The sequence below is a fragment of the Acipenser ruthenus genome, chromosome 8, assembly GCF_902713425.1.
Source record: "Acipenser ruthenus chromosome 8, fAciRut3.2 maternal haplotype, whole genome shotgun sequence".
NCBI classification, from domain to species: domain Eukaryota; kingdom Metazoa; phylum Chordata; class Actinopteri; order Acipenseriformes; family Acipenseridae; genus Acipenser; species Acipenser ruthenus.
In genome coordinates, this window is record NC_081196.1 from 47,281,895 (window position 1) to 47,299,295 (window position 17,401).

The 17,401-nt window shown below is 38.3% G+C and overlaps 1 protein-coding gene across 1 annotated transcript in view; it reads left to right on the forward strand.

Moving 5' to 3' along the window:
• Positions 1–7,844: 7,844 nt before the first annotated feature.
• LOC117406536 (nectin-1-like) overlaps positions 7,845–17,401 on the forward strand; it is a gene marked incomplete at its 5' end in the record, with an annotated part of 36,036 nt that continues 26,479 nt past the window's right edge. Inside the window, 2 exons of the mRNA XM_034923047.2 lie at positions 7,845–7,854; positions 10,995–11,061. Of these exons, the coding sequence (XP_034778938.2) occupies positions 7,845–7,854; positions 10,995–11,061 (77 nt within the window). The remainder of the gene's footprint in view (positions 7,855–10,994; positions 11,062–17,401) is intronic.

A 17,401-nucleotide genomic window follows, 5' to 3' on the forward strand; every position in this document is an offset into this window, starting at 1 on the left:
TAAAAAAAATGACGAGTACAAACCAAAAAGTTACAACTCACAAAATTACTAGTTGGATAGAGCATGAAATCACTGTCAAAATACGTCACAGAGGTCACTGGGCAGGCTGTTGATTGGGGGAACAATCAATGCATATTTAACAGCGCATGTGTCCATCACCTTGTATTGCTGATAGAAGGTAAGTGTGGCTGCATGTTAGTGAAATGTGTAGGTGGAATTTTCAAAGCAGGAATATGTACCCATAGCTTTTCTTGAGTCGTACTCTTATTTTTGATTTGTACTCGTAACTTTTTGATTTGTACTGGTAAATTTTTTTGAGTTGTACTCGTATTTTTTATTTGTACTTGTATTTTTTATTTGATTTGATCCAATATGACAAGATTCAGGATGTCTTGCACTCTTTTTTGTACACCTTTCATATGCCTTTCATATTGCTTCCATTGTCGTAGCTATGTCCTCTACAGTCATTAACATTAATTCCCAGGTTCTAGAGGTGTCTCACCAGCAGTGTCCTCAACAGCAAGAAATCCAGTAAAATGTTCTGTAACTGAAGCACCAACAGATAACTCACAGTTGACACTGCGCAGTGTAACTGACAGTTGCTCAGTGTGGCTAGTGTCAGGTGTGCTGTCCATTATCACACCAAAATATTTCACACGATGAACCCTTTCGGCAATGGAATGAAGGATGTGCTTTCCTATTCTAGCAATCAATTTGTTCTGGATATCTTTGCTGAGGTAATGAGCTGCGATTTCTCTTTTATCAATTCGCCTCAGGTGTTCGTTCATTATGGGGTCAAATTTTGCCAGAAGTTCAGCTTGACCGAGGAAATTTCCATTGCTAGGATCATGTAGTTTTTCTGTAGTTCCACAAAAGGCCAGATTCCGCTCTGCCAAATGACAAACTATGTTAACGATTCTCGTTAGAACAGATCTCCAATAATTCCTTTCCATATCGATTAACTCCATGTTGATACTGTCCACAGTTTTATTGTCACTAATTCCTGTTTTCAGACTGCGCCACGCCTCCATGCAGCGCAAATGTGCAGGTGGGTGTTCATGTTCTTTGAGGCTTGAATGAAGGCACTTCGACACATTGAAGCCATCCTTCGAAATAGCATTATCCCGTTTTCCAAAAAGAGCACAACAAAAGCAAAATATTTTATCTGCCGACTCAGAATACACAAGCCACGATCTGAGAATTTTTTCACCATTTTTTAAATGAATATAATAGCTCTCCTTTGTAAAGCGTCAGGGAACTGTATCATTATTTTGGTATTAATCGATATCCAGTATTTGTTTGGGACCTGTTTTGACTATTTCACATCTTTGGTCGTCATTTATTCGTTCTGGCCATAAAGCTGGGTCGTCAGGTAATGCCTGAATGATCTCTAAAGACTCACCTCGCGGATCCTGTGTTTCCTCAGTATCCTCTGATCCAGCCTCAACAGTTTTCCCAGTCTCAGCTATCTCCTCGAAATTCAAAGCTGAAGGAGGAATAGATCTTTCCCCAACACTTTCTGCCTGAGCTTCTTGTGTGAAAAATGTTGTCAATTCAGGATATGCTCTCAAGCGTTTGGCCTTTTCCTCATAAGCTTGTCTTTTTGGAGCACTGCTGGAATAGGGGCATTTCACCTCCGGCTCTCTAGTTTTCCCACCTCCGTCCAATATATTGTAATACGTCTGTGGTTTCACTTAATTCTACCTATACCTTTAACAAAACTAATTGAAAAATACTAAATTCTGCGCTGCCGTCGCGAGGTATGACACAGGCCCGGTTTTTGGGATGGAACCGCATAACAGTCTCGCGTTTTGATTGGTCCATGTCTGTCACATTAATATGTTGTCACACGAGTGGAAAAGCGTGCAGGCATTTTTAACATTGTGATCAGATAGAGAGAGTGATCTGTTTTCCGCAACCTTTCCATTAAAATATAATGTGGTATTACACTGCACTGATATAACAAACTATGAGGAATTACTTTATATAAATTATCATGTTATGCACGAATGTAAGAATTGGCTTTCTGTGGTGGTGTACTTTTTTCTTTCAAGTAGCCTATATCTATAATCGTTTTTGCGATATATTTTAATATAAAATGTATACACTATTGCAGTTGTGTTAGAGGATACATTAGTTTATCTCTAATGTAATCACAGTTTTACATATAGACTGCCCCTGTTTTCATTTACGTCGCAAATTCTGGGCCGCTTTGCTTTTCAGATAATGTCCCAAATTCTGGGCCGCTTTGGTTTTTAGACAACGTCCCAAATTCTGGGCTGCCTTGGTTTTTAGATAACGTCCCAAATTCTGGGCTGCTTTGCATTTTCGAATTCAGCCCAGTTTTGGGGACTCAGCTGACAGCCGAGTTTCTAAGTCATCCATGCAGTTTACCATAAACTGGATCGTGAATTAATTTGAGAGTAACCCTTAGTACATGAATCAAAGTTAATGTATTTTTTAATCTCCCCAAAAATCTTTCTTTTTTGAAAAAACAGAAAATGTAAATTTATGAAAAAACAGAAAATGTAAATGTTAAAAAAACGTATTTCTTATTACATGAAGAAACTACATTGCACTGAAATAGATACATGAAAATTAATTAAAGCAGTCATTTTCCTTTATTAAAGACTAATATTAAAACACATTTTTGGGAAGGAACATGGTATTCCGAAAAAAGGACATCTCATTTTCTTATGTAACGTCCATCAATATATTGTAGTGTTTCAGGTTCTTTTTGGACAGAAATGAGTCTGCAACTGTGAGTAGATGAAGGCCGTTTATTTTGACAATAATTAAATAATCACAAAATAAAATCATAAAGTGAGGGTAAGGAGACTGGGAGTCGACAGTGAAAATAAATGATTGTAGTAATTTTTCTTTTACCCTACACTTCCCACTCTTTTCTCCGCCCCTCTTTTGTGCAAAACCTGCACTCGAATTCCCCTCCACACACGTGTACCACCATGCAACCCCGGCACGCACACACCACCATGCAACCCCGGCACGCACACACCACCATGCAACCCTGGCACGCAGACACCACCATGCAAGCCCTGCACGCAGACACCACCATGCAACCCCTGCACGCACACACCACCATGCAACCCCCACCATGCAACCCCTGCACGCACACACCACCATAAGACCCCTGCACGCAGACACCTCTATGCAACCCCTGGACGCACACACCACCATGCAACCCCTGCACACATACACCCACCGTAGCAATTCTTTGCAAAATATATTTTCGGGTATTCAGACCCATTCATGTCTATTGCAGTGTTAAAAAACACATTTTCAGTCATATCTCTCGAACCAGAGCACCTACAACCACCGTTTGAAGGGTACTAGACCAGCCTGAATGTAATATGCCCAGTTTCGTAGCAATTCTTTGCAAAAAATATTTTCAGGGCGTTCAGCCTCATTCATGTCTATGGCAGGGTTGAAAAACACATTTCAGGCATATCTCTCGAACCCGAGCACGTAGAACCACCATTCAAAGTGATATAGACTCAGGGGAGCACGGTGTGGTGGTTCACCCAAAAACTCATGTCATGACGAAAAAATTCACTTTGCCAAGCCGTCCTGGCATCTGAACCATGAAAATGATGACTCCTTGTGTGGTGCCCCATGGGTACAATTACACATTTATACGTCGTGGGCTAGATCTATAAAATTATATAACATTGTTTTCAATCTGTTTACATCAATAAAATTGGAAAAAAAATAATCTAATTAAATATAAGAAATAACTTACCAGTAATATATTTAACAAGAATCGTTCTTATTTTTTACTGCAATCATTTAAAATAAAACAATATTTAAAAGATGTTCGAAACTACTTGCTAATGTATATATATATATATATATATATATATATATATATATATATATATATATATATATATACACACACACACACGTAAATAACAGTTTTAATCACATATTGGCTATGTTTACATGCAAGTTCACGTAGTACCAAATGCCGTGCCTTACGTGTTAAATTTAAAGTGGTGCCGCTGAAATACAATAGCTGCGTTACATAGACAAGTCTTTACCAGTTTTGTCCGGATGGGCTTGCTGTACTTTGTCGGGAACTTGTTGCTATCCACGCTCTTCGGTTGTCATGTGATTTCCTCGTATTGCAGCAATATAGAGCGACCCAAGCGGCTCGCCAGAATAGCATGATGTTTAAAGCACGCTCCATGGTCACTCTACTGCTGGTATACAAGGAATTCACATGGCAACCATGGAGTGTAGATAGCATCAAGTTCCCGACACCGTACAGCAAGCTCCTTTGGACAAAACTGGTAAAGACTTGTCTATGTAACGCAGCTATTGTAATTCAGCGGTACTTCTTTAAATGTAACACTTAAAGCACGGCATTTGGCACGATTCAAACTTGCTTGTAATTTGCCACACAAGTCAACCTTTTTAAATAAAATTATTGTTCAAAATTTTGGCCGTTCTTCATCATTTCTTTTCTTGATGGTCGTACAACATCCATGATTTTTTCAGATATGTACTGCCCGCTTTTTTAATTCGTCCTCAACAATGCTTTTCTACTTTAACCCCTGGTGAAAGCAATCTAGTGAGAAAAAAATACAAACTTTGTCATAATTTTTTATATACAAATTATTTTGAAAATAATATATAATATACGATGCATATACTTATGTTAACAGATATTTTATGGTAATTGATATCTTGTTAATTTGTATTCATCTGACAGGGCAAACAAGTTAAAAATGCCTGTAGTTGGCTAAATACTTACTCTTCTCTATCTAGCAGGGGTAAGAGGTGGTTTTGCAACTGCTCCCATTTGTTTAAATCTGTTGCAGATTTTGCCCTCTGTGCTCCTGTCCTTTAGCACTTCTGAACCCCAGACTGCTACAACAAGCTCTTTGCTTGCCTTGGAAATCCATCTCCATTCTTCTGGCAACCAAATGCCCTCTCCAATACACACCTTCAACACAATTATAGAGAGGGACAATATTTTGTAACAGAACATCAGTTTCAACATTTAAATATTAATAGATTGTTACATAATATAAACAACTTCATCAAATAGTCTTGGTACAGGGTTTAATTTTGAATTATAGTATTGCCTCAGTATCTTAGAAACAAGCTTGTCCTTTCTTCTATGTAATTGGATATTGTGTAAAGCTTAGCTTACTTTTCCATCAATGCAATCAAAAGGAATATATTGCGATTCCTTTGAAGCTGGACATTCATGGACAGCAATAGGTTTTTCAGATGTTGTGGGCTCTGACTCTGGAAAAACAAAACAATGAACAAAACATGTTACTAGAAAACAAACCTGGGGCCAAGTACATGTAAATACACCCCAGCTCATTTATAAGTACAAGTAGGCCTAGCAGTACAAAGAGATGTTCCTTGATTTATTGGGCTTGAATTGCATTCGTGCCCATTCGATGTTATTGGTTAATTTGCCCAATAACCGATTAGTGCAGGCTACTGTTGTAGTCATGGTTGTAGATAAGTAATAAGTTAATAATAATAATAATAATAATAATAATAATAATAATAACATGTATATATCTAATCCAAGGCTACCAATGTAGCAGGGCCGGTCTGTTGAGTATCTGCAGAGTCTGGTAGGTCACCCGATCTGATTGAGATCAGTCGATTGAGTGGGATGTTATCAAGCAAAAATCATCCCATAGGAATGGGCCAGTAGGTACCTACTAGCCTCCCAACAGGTAGAGTAGGTTGGGATGAAGCGCTTTAATGGACATCGCATGTAGTAAGCAGTGTTGAAATAATAGTAAAAATTACTCTAATAGTAACAACAATTAGGTTTAGGGGTAGAAATTAGGTTAGTTGTAGACATTAGGTTTAGGTGTAGGGGTAGATTTAGGGGTTAGTAGGCTAGGAGGCTTGATATGGGATGATTTTTGCTTGATAACATCCCATTCAATCGACTGATCTCAATCAGTCAATAATTCATCTCTTTTCGCAGCTTCTTTGCTTTATTCTATGACATACCAAAGGCATGCAAGTATACATCATAAAATAGCTTTTAATTTCATCACTTTTCAGGAGGAATGAAGCATTATTTCAATGAGCTGTAAGGGTACCAACAAATTTGAGCATGTCTGTACATATGGGTGAGGTACAGGGATTCCCCCTGTGTGATAATTAGCTTTGAAATAAGTGGCCCGAAACAATTTAACCCCGGAAATACCCCAGTTACATATTCAATGTGTGTTATTTTTGCGGGATGTGATTAAAAAGCTGGAATGTGAATAAGAAGCTGGCCGAATAAGCAGCTGGCGAATAAGAAGCCAACTATAGCATCATACTTTGGATCCCGGGGTACGACTTGTTCACTAAAATCTTTAGTGTTTTTGCAAATAGAAGACAATTACCTATCATAAGGCACCAAAATATTTAGTGAGCAAGTCGTCTAAGGGGGTACGTATATGGGGCATCAGAAGACGTGCCCCCATGCGTTCTGCTTTGGTTATAATGGGCTACACTTTGGGGTGCTGCTGCTCGTGGGTTACTTCTTGCTCACTAAAATCGTTAGTGTTTTTGCAAAGAGGAGTCGATAGCCTATCTAGGGATACCTAGATATTTAGTGAGCAAGGCGTCTGAGGGTAAATTGGTAATCCAAAGACGTGCCCCATGCGTTCTGTATTGGTTATACTGGGCTACACTTTGGGGTGCTGCTGCTCGTGGGGCACGGCTTGCTCACTAAAATATTTAGTGTTTTTGCAAAGAAGAGACGATAGCCTATCTAGGGATACCTAGATAGTTGGTGAGCAAGGCGTCTAAGGTGGGTAAATGGGGCAAAACAAGCGGGTAATATAGGGTACCCCTATGCTGATACAGATTTGTTATTAATATTTTCGTGTTGTTTTTTTTTTTAAGGAGCAATTATTTTTTAAATAGTAACAATATATTCATTGAGCAAGATGTGTAAGTGAGTTAAAACACACAGAAAAAGGACACGCTGCTTTGTCAACTACACCGTGAATAAGTAGGCTAACCAACATCCAGGTGGTGAATACAAAAAGCATCTTGAATACAAAAAGCATCTTGTAAACAAAGCGGCCCTACGAACTGGTTTCCAAACACCAGCAACTGGACATTTTTAAATGATTTGTTATTATTGTGCTTTACTTTAATTTGATTTGATTAATGATTTCTTAAACCAAGCTTTTTTTATATATATCAATTTAGAATCTGAAGGGGAGCCGCCCCGCCCCTACCATAAACATGTACTGAGGGGAGTGTACAAGAAGAGAGTGTGTAATCCTAAAAACGCAGTAACTCCTTTGTAGCGCATTAAGCCTCGACATACCGTATTTTTAAGGCAGATTGGAATTAACCTTATTTTTTTAAAACGTGGAACCATTTGGAATTGAAGCCCCCCCCGCAAACAGTAGGACTATTTACTGAGTTTATCTTTAGTATTCGCAAAACAACGTGCCACGGAGACAAGGCATTTGTAGCCTGCAGACTAGACTAAGCAGACCAGAGGAGCGTAACGGATACCTCACGAATTGCCTTGATGTATTTTGAAGAGTCATAATACATCATGCAGGTGGGTTCAAGAAATTCTGCACTCCATTTACAATGCATTTTGATACAATTCAGATCTGTTAAGTAGTCGCTTTTAATTTTTTTTTATTTTTGTGTATCTTCATTGTGACAGAACAAAGACAGTAATGACATGTATAGGCCTTGGTGTATATAATAAGCTAAATATATAACATTTGCATTCATACATGTTTGCGTAGGTACTGCTACTGGTGTGATACGGACTCCAGAATATAGCTTACATCAGTAGAAGAGAATGACGCCTATTGAAATATACTAACGGTAAATGTTTAATGTCTTTTTAAATACAGTTTATAATTGAGGCCACACTTAATGTCTATTTATATGTGAATAGTCACCAATTTGTGCTGTTTTTTAAGGATGTTCTTAAGGCAAGTAATGTTTTAATTCAGTTTCTGAATTATGATAATGCATATTGTTGTTTTTTTTTGTTTGTTCTTTTGTATAAAAACAAACCTTTGTAATCTGGTGTTTATTCCAAAAGAGCGTGCATCAGTGTGATTGTAAAGAATTGTCTGCTGTGTGAGAATCAGATTTGAAATAAGTGGCCTAAATCGATTTCACCCCTGAAATACCCCAGTTACTTATTCAATTTGCATTCATTGGATAACATGCCAACTTGCTCTCTGTGCCATGTTTGCCCGCTGTTTTCGTATCAAAATCGAGTTTGGGCCGGGATAAATACATATGGGTGAGGTAGAGGGATTCCCCCTGTGTGAGAATCAGCTTTGAAATAAGTGGCCCGAAGCGATTTAACCCCAGAAATACCCCATTTACTTATTCAATTTGTGTTATTTTTGCGGGATGCGATTAAAAGAAGCTGGCCGAATAAGAAGCAAACTTTAGCATCATACTTTGGACCCCGTTTATCAACAAGTAAGAGCAAAGGGGTTCTGCTTTTCAAGCAGAAAATGATCCTGGGGGTAAGGAGCACAGTTTTGTGTGTGAACATTTCACCGTTTTTATATTTTCACAGGAGAATGGTTTACCCAACTGTGGGTTACATGGAGGCCTACACTACCAGTACTCAAATTCTGAAAATGACATAAAGAGAAGACAAGCATATATAATATTCAGTGTTATAAACTTACACAATTATGGTTTGAAACTTGCTAGTCCTTATGTAAACTTACTAGTCCTTATGTGAAGTTCCTGAGTCAGAATAAACAACAGCTGTTGGGGTCCCTAAAATATTAGGCTTACTTTTTATTTTCCTAAAAAATGAACACTTATAAATTTAGATTTTTTTTTACTCTATTAAAAAAAAAAAGATAAATAAACATTAATGCTTATTCCCAGATACATTGATTGGGTTTCTGCATCTGCCTTCCATGCATTCCGAACCCCAACAAAGTCTGTGTGGATAACACCGTTGACAGCATACTTCACATAGCATATCAGTGCCTCAGTAATGGAACTATCTGTAGAACTGTCCCAGATAACCCACAAATATTTAGCAGTTGCCATTCTGGTTAACTGGGCTGGACGCTGGGTCCTTGCAGTAGCGTGTATACACTCCTATGCCTGTTTTGAATTTCTATAGGTTTTCCCCACATTTAATCCTTTTGCCTCATCCAGGTCACACCTCCATTCAAAATCAGAATACGGTCGTGCATGCTTTGCAGTGGTGTGAGCTGTTCTAAAAAGCACTTTTATCTTTAAAATCACAGAGGTGTTTATAGTGTGTATTAATTTTTGTGCTTTTGATGTGCCTTGTTTGGCCTTCATCAGTTATAATGATACTTGATTTTTCATGCGCTTTAAAATCGACTCTCTTAAAGGTAGACGACCCAGTCGCAATTGTGCCACTCTGGCCTTTGTCATACTGGACACATACCTTGCAGTATAGGCCTACACCTTATTTTCTGAAGGTGTAGACTTACTGCAGCCAGTCAAGTTGTGAAGTTACTTAAAAAGTGCGCTGCCTCTTTTCTCGGTCATATTCCTTGTGGTGTTTGTGAATCATCGTCTTTTTTTTCTTTTGTGGTGGGGGAGTCACAACCCGGTATAAATCTCCATATTTTTGTAAAAGTAGGCCCTACTTTACACTTATTAATTTATTCATCGCCATGGTTTGAGTGTAAACCTTTGGTATTATAAACTAAATCTACTTTTTAGACATCAAAACATGCTGTTCCTACTAAACCTTTCAGGTGCACAAATACAGGGTAACTGAGGAGTGATGCACACAACTGCAGAAACAACACAGAACTGTTGCTTAGTTTTCTGGTGTTTCTTTAGTTAGAAGGAAAAGGATGCACCTGTTTGTGGTGTAACTGCCACTATAGATATGTAAATGGCTTGGAAGATTAGGAACGCTTATCTTTAAATGCTGGCAAACATGCACATTTTGAAAGTTGGTGTTTCTGTTATGATGCAGCTTAAGCAGAATTGCAACTTATCTTAATTCTAAGAAACTAAAATATCTAAGGCTCAGAGCTTTCGGTTATCCGATCGCCAAAGCAGATAAAATAACTATAACTGATAATAATAAGAAGGGCAGCATGGTGGCGTAGTGGTTAGCGCTGCTGCCTCACAGCGCCAGGGTCCTAGGTCTGAATCCGGCCTAGGGTACTGTCTGTGTGGAGTTTGCATGTTCTCCCTGTGTTCGCGTGGGTTTTCTCCGGGTACTCCGGTTTCCTCCCACAGTCCAAAGACATGCTGTCCAGGTTGATTGGTAACTCTAAATTGTCCACTGTGTGAGTGTGTGTGTGTGTGGTGCCCTGCGATGGACTGGCGTCCCGTCCAGGGTGTAGTCTCGCCTTGCGCCCTGTGTATGCCGGGTTAGGCTCCGGCTCACCGCGACCCTGTAAAGGAGTAAGCGGTTAATGATAATGGATGGATGGATAATAATAATAATAATAATAATACGTCTTTGTATTCACTGGAAAGTGCTGTGTTTTTATTATTCATTCTTATTTGGTAAAATGACTTTTGCCACGGCTACTTCTCAGCAGTTCTCAGTAAAGAATGAATTGCATGGTACAGCCATTTTGTTAATACATTTTGCCTAGGTTACATCAGAAACAACCGTCATTGCAGAAAAATCTCTTAAACATACACTACAGCTTTCAGACTTATTGTCAGCTTTTTAGCTTGAGAAGATAATATGGTTACCCACCATATTAGCTTCACCAAATTTTGGCTGAGCACTTCCTATGCTATGTGTGTACGACATAATGACTTCTGACAATGGAGAGAGAATATGGAATGTCTAAGCACCATGTAAACCAACCTATGGTTTCTGAGATAGGGGCCTCCAAAGTATAGTGCTCACTGGAGTCCAGTGAACTGAAGAGCTTAACTGAACAGTGGTTAAGTCTGAGAGAATCAAAAAGTAGCTTTACATTAAATATTAAACCCATGTAAGGTTGCTTATTGTTGTTATTTTTTTAAACCAGCAGGCGAAATCATCCTTCAGTTTTTGGTTTACACTTTCACTTCTTCAGTTTCAACACCAGGTGACAGGTAAGAAGACATTTTAAGTTTATTACAAAGGGTATGTGGAAACAAATTTGCTTGTGTTGTAACTAAACATGGAAGAGAGCTGATGGGAGGTTGTTTTTGTTTAAAGGTTGCTTAAAGTATTCAGTGTTGGTGTGCTTTTATTTAGTTATGGACTTTGAAAGTTTTGTTTGAAAAAATGAATGCTATTGAATTACACAAAGTATCCTGTTTCACATGGAAAGTGATATTTTCAATAGAACAATTGTTCATATTTGTAACAGGAATACTTTAGAGTACTATGTTATTCCCCATACTAAAACTGTACATGTGTTACATAGCTCACATGCAGCCTTTGCCATTGATACATTCTGCACCCCCCAGTTTGAGATCCGGCTAAAGAACAGCTCATGAAAGGTTGTCTTTGTTTAAAGCAAATATTAGGTGGTGCTGTGAAATCTGAATTCACAGCCATATTTTTATTTGGCTGGACTTGCCAAGGTTTGTTTTCCATGCAGATATTAGGCCAAGCGTATTTTTGGTCTAACAGCTGTGTTTATATTTGACCTCTTTGCTGCAAATAACTGAAGCATGAATGCTACTGAATGCTACTTTTACCCTGCACTTCTAACCAACAAAGTTATGTGTATCGGTCCAGGTTCCATATGTGATTATAAGCTTGTTTCAATTTCAAAAAGAAAACTGGACAGGATTTATTGATTGACACTTAACAGCAGCCAATAACCACTCTGACCTCTCCTCACTGATTGGTAGATATGCGCATCTGGGGCGGCTTTAGTATCCTAGGAGATCTCAACTGAGTGTCCAAAATGAATTAAAAAAATCTACAATAATTTTGGTGAACTATTTTGTACAACCTGCAATGTTTCATTGGATCACATATGTCGAGCTACGATCCAGTGGCATTTAGACAGCAATCAAAAATGAAAAAGGTTGTGTATAGTGCATTGCTTCAAAATGAAAAGGTAAAAAAAAAAAAAAACTCGCTCAACACAGACGGCTACAGTTGGGACTGATTTAAAACAAAATATGTATGAAATACATTAACAAAGCAGGTTACTCTTGATCTCTGCATCGTTATCCTATATTTGTTCACAGACGCATATTCTCAGTGACTTGTAGAAGCAACAACACAGATTACGTTCTTGACAGTAAGTTAAAATATACAAGAGAAGTTTTTAATTTCATGGAATATTCGATTTCATTAAAATATTATCGAATTGTGGGGAATCCCGAGTGGTGCATCCGGTGAAGGTGCTCCGTGTGGAGTGCAGGATGCGCTCTATAGCCTGGACATCGCCGGTTCGAGTCCAGGCTATTCCACAGCCGACCGTGGACGGGAGCTCCCAGGCAGCGGCACACAATTGGCCGAGCATCGCCCAGGTGGGGAGGGTTTAGGTCGGCTAGGGTGTCCTCGGCTCACCGCGCACCAGCGACCCCTGTAGTCTGGCCAGGCGCCTGCGGGCTTGCCTGTAAGCTGCCCGAGAGCTGCGTTGTCCTCCGACGCTGTAGCTCTTGGGTGGCTGCATGGTGAGTCCGCAGTGTGAAAAAAAGTGGTCGGCTGACGGCACAAGCTTCGGAAGACAGTGTGTGTTCGTCTTCGCCCTCCCGAGTGCAGGGGTGGTAGCGGTGAGCTGAGCCTAAAAAGAATTGGCCATTCCAAATTGGGAGAAAATAATAAAAATAATTGATTTATTATTATTATTATTATTATTTAAAAGTGATATGAAGAAGTCAATGTCTGACAGCTCTGATATGTAGTATCACTTTGATTTGTTATCGTGGGTTCCCAATCGATAGATAATTTGATTATTATCGTTATCGTTACAAGCTTATTTAATACGTGGTGTCTATAGTCAACATTAACCGTTTCACTGCCACATTATTTCTAAACTGGAGATATAGGAGGCTGTGTGGTCCAGTGGTTAAAGAAACGGGCTTATAACCAGGAGGTCCCCGGTTCAAATCCCACCTCCGCCACTGACTCATTGTGTGACCCTGAGCAAGTCACTTAACCTCCTTGTGCTCCGTCTTTCCGGTGAGACGTATTTGTAAGTGACTCTGCAGCTGATGCATAGTTCACACACCTTAGTCTCTGTAAATCGCCTTGGATAAAGGCGTCTGCTAAATAAACAAATAATAATAATAATATCAATGATATAGATCTTTATCACATACTGGTAGTATTTCATTTTTACAAACCATTTGATCTGATATGACATAACCATTAGAGTATGCCCCCACTGATGCGCTGTTTTTGTTCACAAAAAATCACCACACCACAGCATTTTTCAAGGTCTATGGTGCAGAACCTTCCAGTCAAGTGAGAAGAGTTTCCATTACATCAGTCTTGTTTTCCCATAAATGTGTGTATATGTGCTTGTTTCCATTTTTATTGGACAGACTAAACAAATGAATCATACAAGCTCAAAGTTCTCCAAATAATGTATGGACTGCAGTGCACACAAAGAAACGGTAAACTTGCACAACTGGCCAGATAAAAGGAAGATTTATGTGTGTTGAATAATGCATGTGTGCCTAAAATAGAAAGAGCTTAATGTTGTTAATGCCTTGTCTAGAAACAAAAACATGTAAAGATGCACTACAGATACATGTTCAATCCCATTAAAAAAAAAAGGCACTCTCAAATAAATAAGATGCATAACATATTCCGACATGTTATCATTTTAAAAATATAACATTCTCCATCAGCAATCACTATCTGCCAATGTACAGTAAACAGTGAATCCAGTCCATGTCAGATTCATTCTGCCTCTCATCAGTCATCCATGTCGTCTTCCACTTGTCATAAATTGGCTTTGTAAACAGCTTCTCGTGCAAATCATATATTCACATTTTTTTTATAGACATGCATTTTCACTACCAGTAAATGTAAATCTATACTTAATAAAACAATCTATTAAAAAAAAAAACAACACAATGTATTTTGTTGTTGCATCTTCGGTTTGCCAAATTCAAGTCATTCTGAATTCTAATTAAACTGATGAAGATAGACAGTCCAGCTATGAAAAACACTCTTTGCAACAAATGTTTATTTAAATACATTTACCTGAATGTCAATATTATATTAACTGTATTTAGCTTTTACCATATAATTCAAATAATTCCTCATCAGTCAAGCAGAAGCTGTTGGAGGAAGTACAGAAACTTATTTGCAGGGTTATGCCTATTACAAACTGATTATAGAACAGTAACAATTCAAATTCACCAGAGTTCTGAAACCAATGTACCAACAGTTCAACATTTATACAGGGCATGTTTTGTTTAGTGGAATGGCAGACTTCAGGGTACTTGGTGGAAGATTATGATGACAGTATTGAATGGCAGTCTCTAACTTTTTTCATGGTACTTTCTAAAAGTCAGCAACATCATCTCCAGAAGGGTTTTAACACCATACCAATGCCAGTGAATAAACATTTGAGTTAAGAGAAAAAAAAAACAAAGAGGTACGCTCAACTCCGTCATTTTAAAAACCTGTTATCCACATGAAGTGGCCAATCACTGTGGTAACATAGCTTTCTAAGAACCTCTGGGCCCCCCCGCCACAACACATGTAAGATGATTTTTTTTTTTTTTTTTTTCCTCACAAAATCACCCCACATTTACCACTTGGACTAAAAGTCTGTGACATACATCTCCTAACATGCCTGTAAATACTAAATTGAGCGGTTAGGAAAATGTAAATATTAATGCCCATGACCATAAACCATGAAGATGGGCAAATGCCTCTGTATATCCCCTTATTCTGATACCTCACAATTATGTGCTATGCAATGTCCAACATACAATATTAGTTGTTGGACATTTTCTTTCAGTTTTTGATAAGTCAAGGGGCACCACTTCTATGGAATTTCCTCTTTACCATAAATGTTCAGCTATGTTTAGCACAAACCCTGTTCCCTTTTACAAACATGTTAAAGTATTGGTAAAAATATTTAAAGCAAAAACATAGTTTGTTCATTTACGTATTAGTACAGATATTTAAAGTAAAATAGCTTGTTCAGTTATGTATCGGTACAAATATTTAAAGTAGTTTAGTTACACAGTCTTGTAGGGTGCCAACTCATGAGCCACAGCTCACAGTGTCAGTTTAAATGGATCTTGGTATTTTAATTTATCAGTCATTCTCTTAAGTGCTTAAATGGAGGAAAACTGCAGTGTTGAATTAACTGAAAATCCCTAAATCAATTAACATTAGTATATGGGCTGAATAGGTTAGACAGTGTATTGTTTGACTTAATGGTGAAGGGGAAAGGTGGGGGTTGATATGTAAATGAGATATGTGTAAAGTACTGTTTTTGATGATTACTAGTGACATTTTGTGGACATTTTGTGAATGTGGTTTCCATGTGCAGAGAACTGTATGGCGTGAAATAGCTATCAAAAAACTGTGAGCGCAGAAACACAGTTTGTAATTGTAAAACGCAGTTTGTAACTGTAAAATGGAAAAATACAACTACAGTTCTAATTTACACTTACGAAACTCAGTCTACGCTTACAAATCTGCTTTCTGCTCGCTCGCCACTTTTGAGAGTGAAATTGCTCTCGGATACGAGCGCGCAGAAACGCAGTTTGTAACCGTAAAATGAAAAAAAACACAACCTCAATTTTTTTTTTTTTCACTTACGGTTCTATTCTGCGCACGCTCGACTCCCTTTTCACATTTACAGTTTTTTCTGCGCACGCACGAAACTTGGTCTACGGTTACAAATCTTTTTGAGAGTGATTTCATGCTAAAAAAAAAAACAAAACTGCAAATGTGTAGCTCAGGCAGCCTAGTTAGTTGATTGTCGGCACTGTCGATCGGTCACTGTTCATCACAGCCAACGTGATGGAGGATGGGATAAAAGCCGGAACGAGACGAAGCGGTCGGAACGGTACTTTAATGAATTCAATTGCTTTAAAAAACAGCATAAAAAGTTACACATGAGGAGAATATTTTAACAATCAGAACCAATTATTAACCAGTTCCAGGCCAGAACCCTCTTTTTATCACCAAAAAGCTCCCAGAACACTGGGTTCTGAAGGTGCAAAGACGACGAAAATTATACACACAATACAACTAAGTGAGGACATCATAAACCCACCAAACCGACCTTTAACTGCCAAATCAGTGCAATGAACAGCTATATAGACAAAACTGGCTGGAACACAGCGTTCTGAAGATGCACAGAGTATGAAAATAATACACAGAATACAACTAAGTGAGAACAACATAAGACTATTGAAAAAACCACCGAACTACCTTTAACTGCCCATTCTATGCACTGGATGTTGTAGACTGAATTATGAGAAGATAGGGGTTAGAGGACATCAGCTTGTTCCTGTGTTCCCATGCGCTGCTTCTTGGTCCATGATTGTTCACTTAACACGCCAATGTTGTTGATGAGAGTGAGATGCAAAAGCGGCAGTAGTAAATGTGTGATAAATGAGTAAGATGTAGGTTGGATTGTTAAACTGTATCTCATTTTTAACGTGGTATCTGTTGGGCATGATGAGATTGGGGTTTCATTAGCCTTTAATGTAAGATACAACCCCTGTGGGTACGAATGAGGCGGAGCATGTCAGGATTCTTTTTTTTACAACACATCTCAAGCCAGTGTTTATTAAATTAATAAGAAAAAGGTAACAGGAACTCGGAGCAAATAAGTTATTTGTAAACTCCCAAAGAACCCCCAGGGGTTCTAATCTATGTAGCCTTCTAATACTGAAAAGCCATGCAAATTGATTGAAAATCACAGGTTTTGTGCATGGCTTCACATTTGAAAGCCATATATTCAATAAGACTTCAACAGTAAATACCGCATTGGTGACTAAACATTCTGCTACTTATTACCAATAAAGGTCACACTGTAGCGAGGACTAAACTGGGTTCAAAATATAATTTATGGTAGCCGTCTACACCACTGAAGGCACTACCTTCAGATTAAGTTAAAGATTTTAGGTTGTTAGCACCAGATTCTTTTATTTGGGCCAGAGGATAAGGTATTGACCAAGTACAACACAAACACAAAATAAAAATGCCAGGGATGTAAAATAGTCAAATTTATTAAACAAAATTTTGTTTCAATTCTCATATTGCACAAACTATTGCTGTCTGTTAGTTACAGCGTTTCAGCCAAATACTTCAATTCGATGCATTGTTTCAACGGTTAAGTCGTTCTTTCTCAGACATTACACTGTTCATAGTTTAATATAGCAGCAACTGATTTAGAGCAAGAATACTTGGTTTAATTTCTCTCTCGTATTCAGACACACACACACACACACACACACACACACACACACAGCTCTAGAGAAGACAGGAGGTTCCCAAATTAAA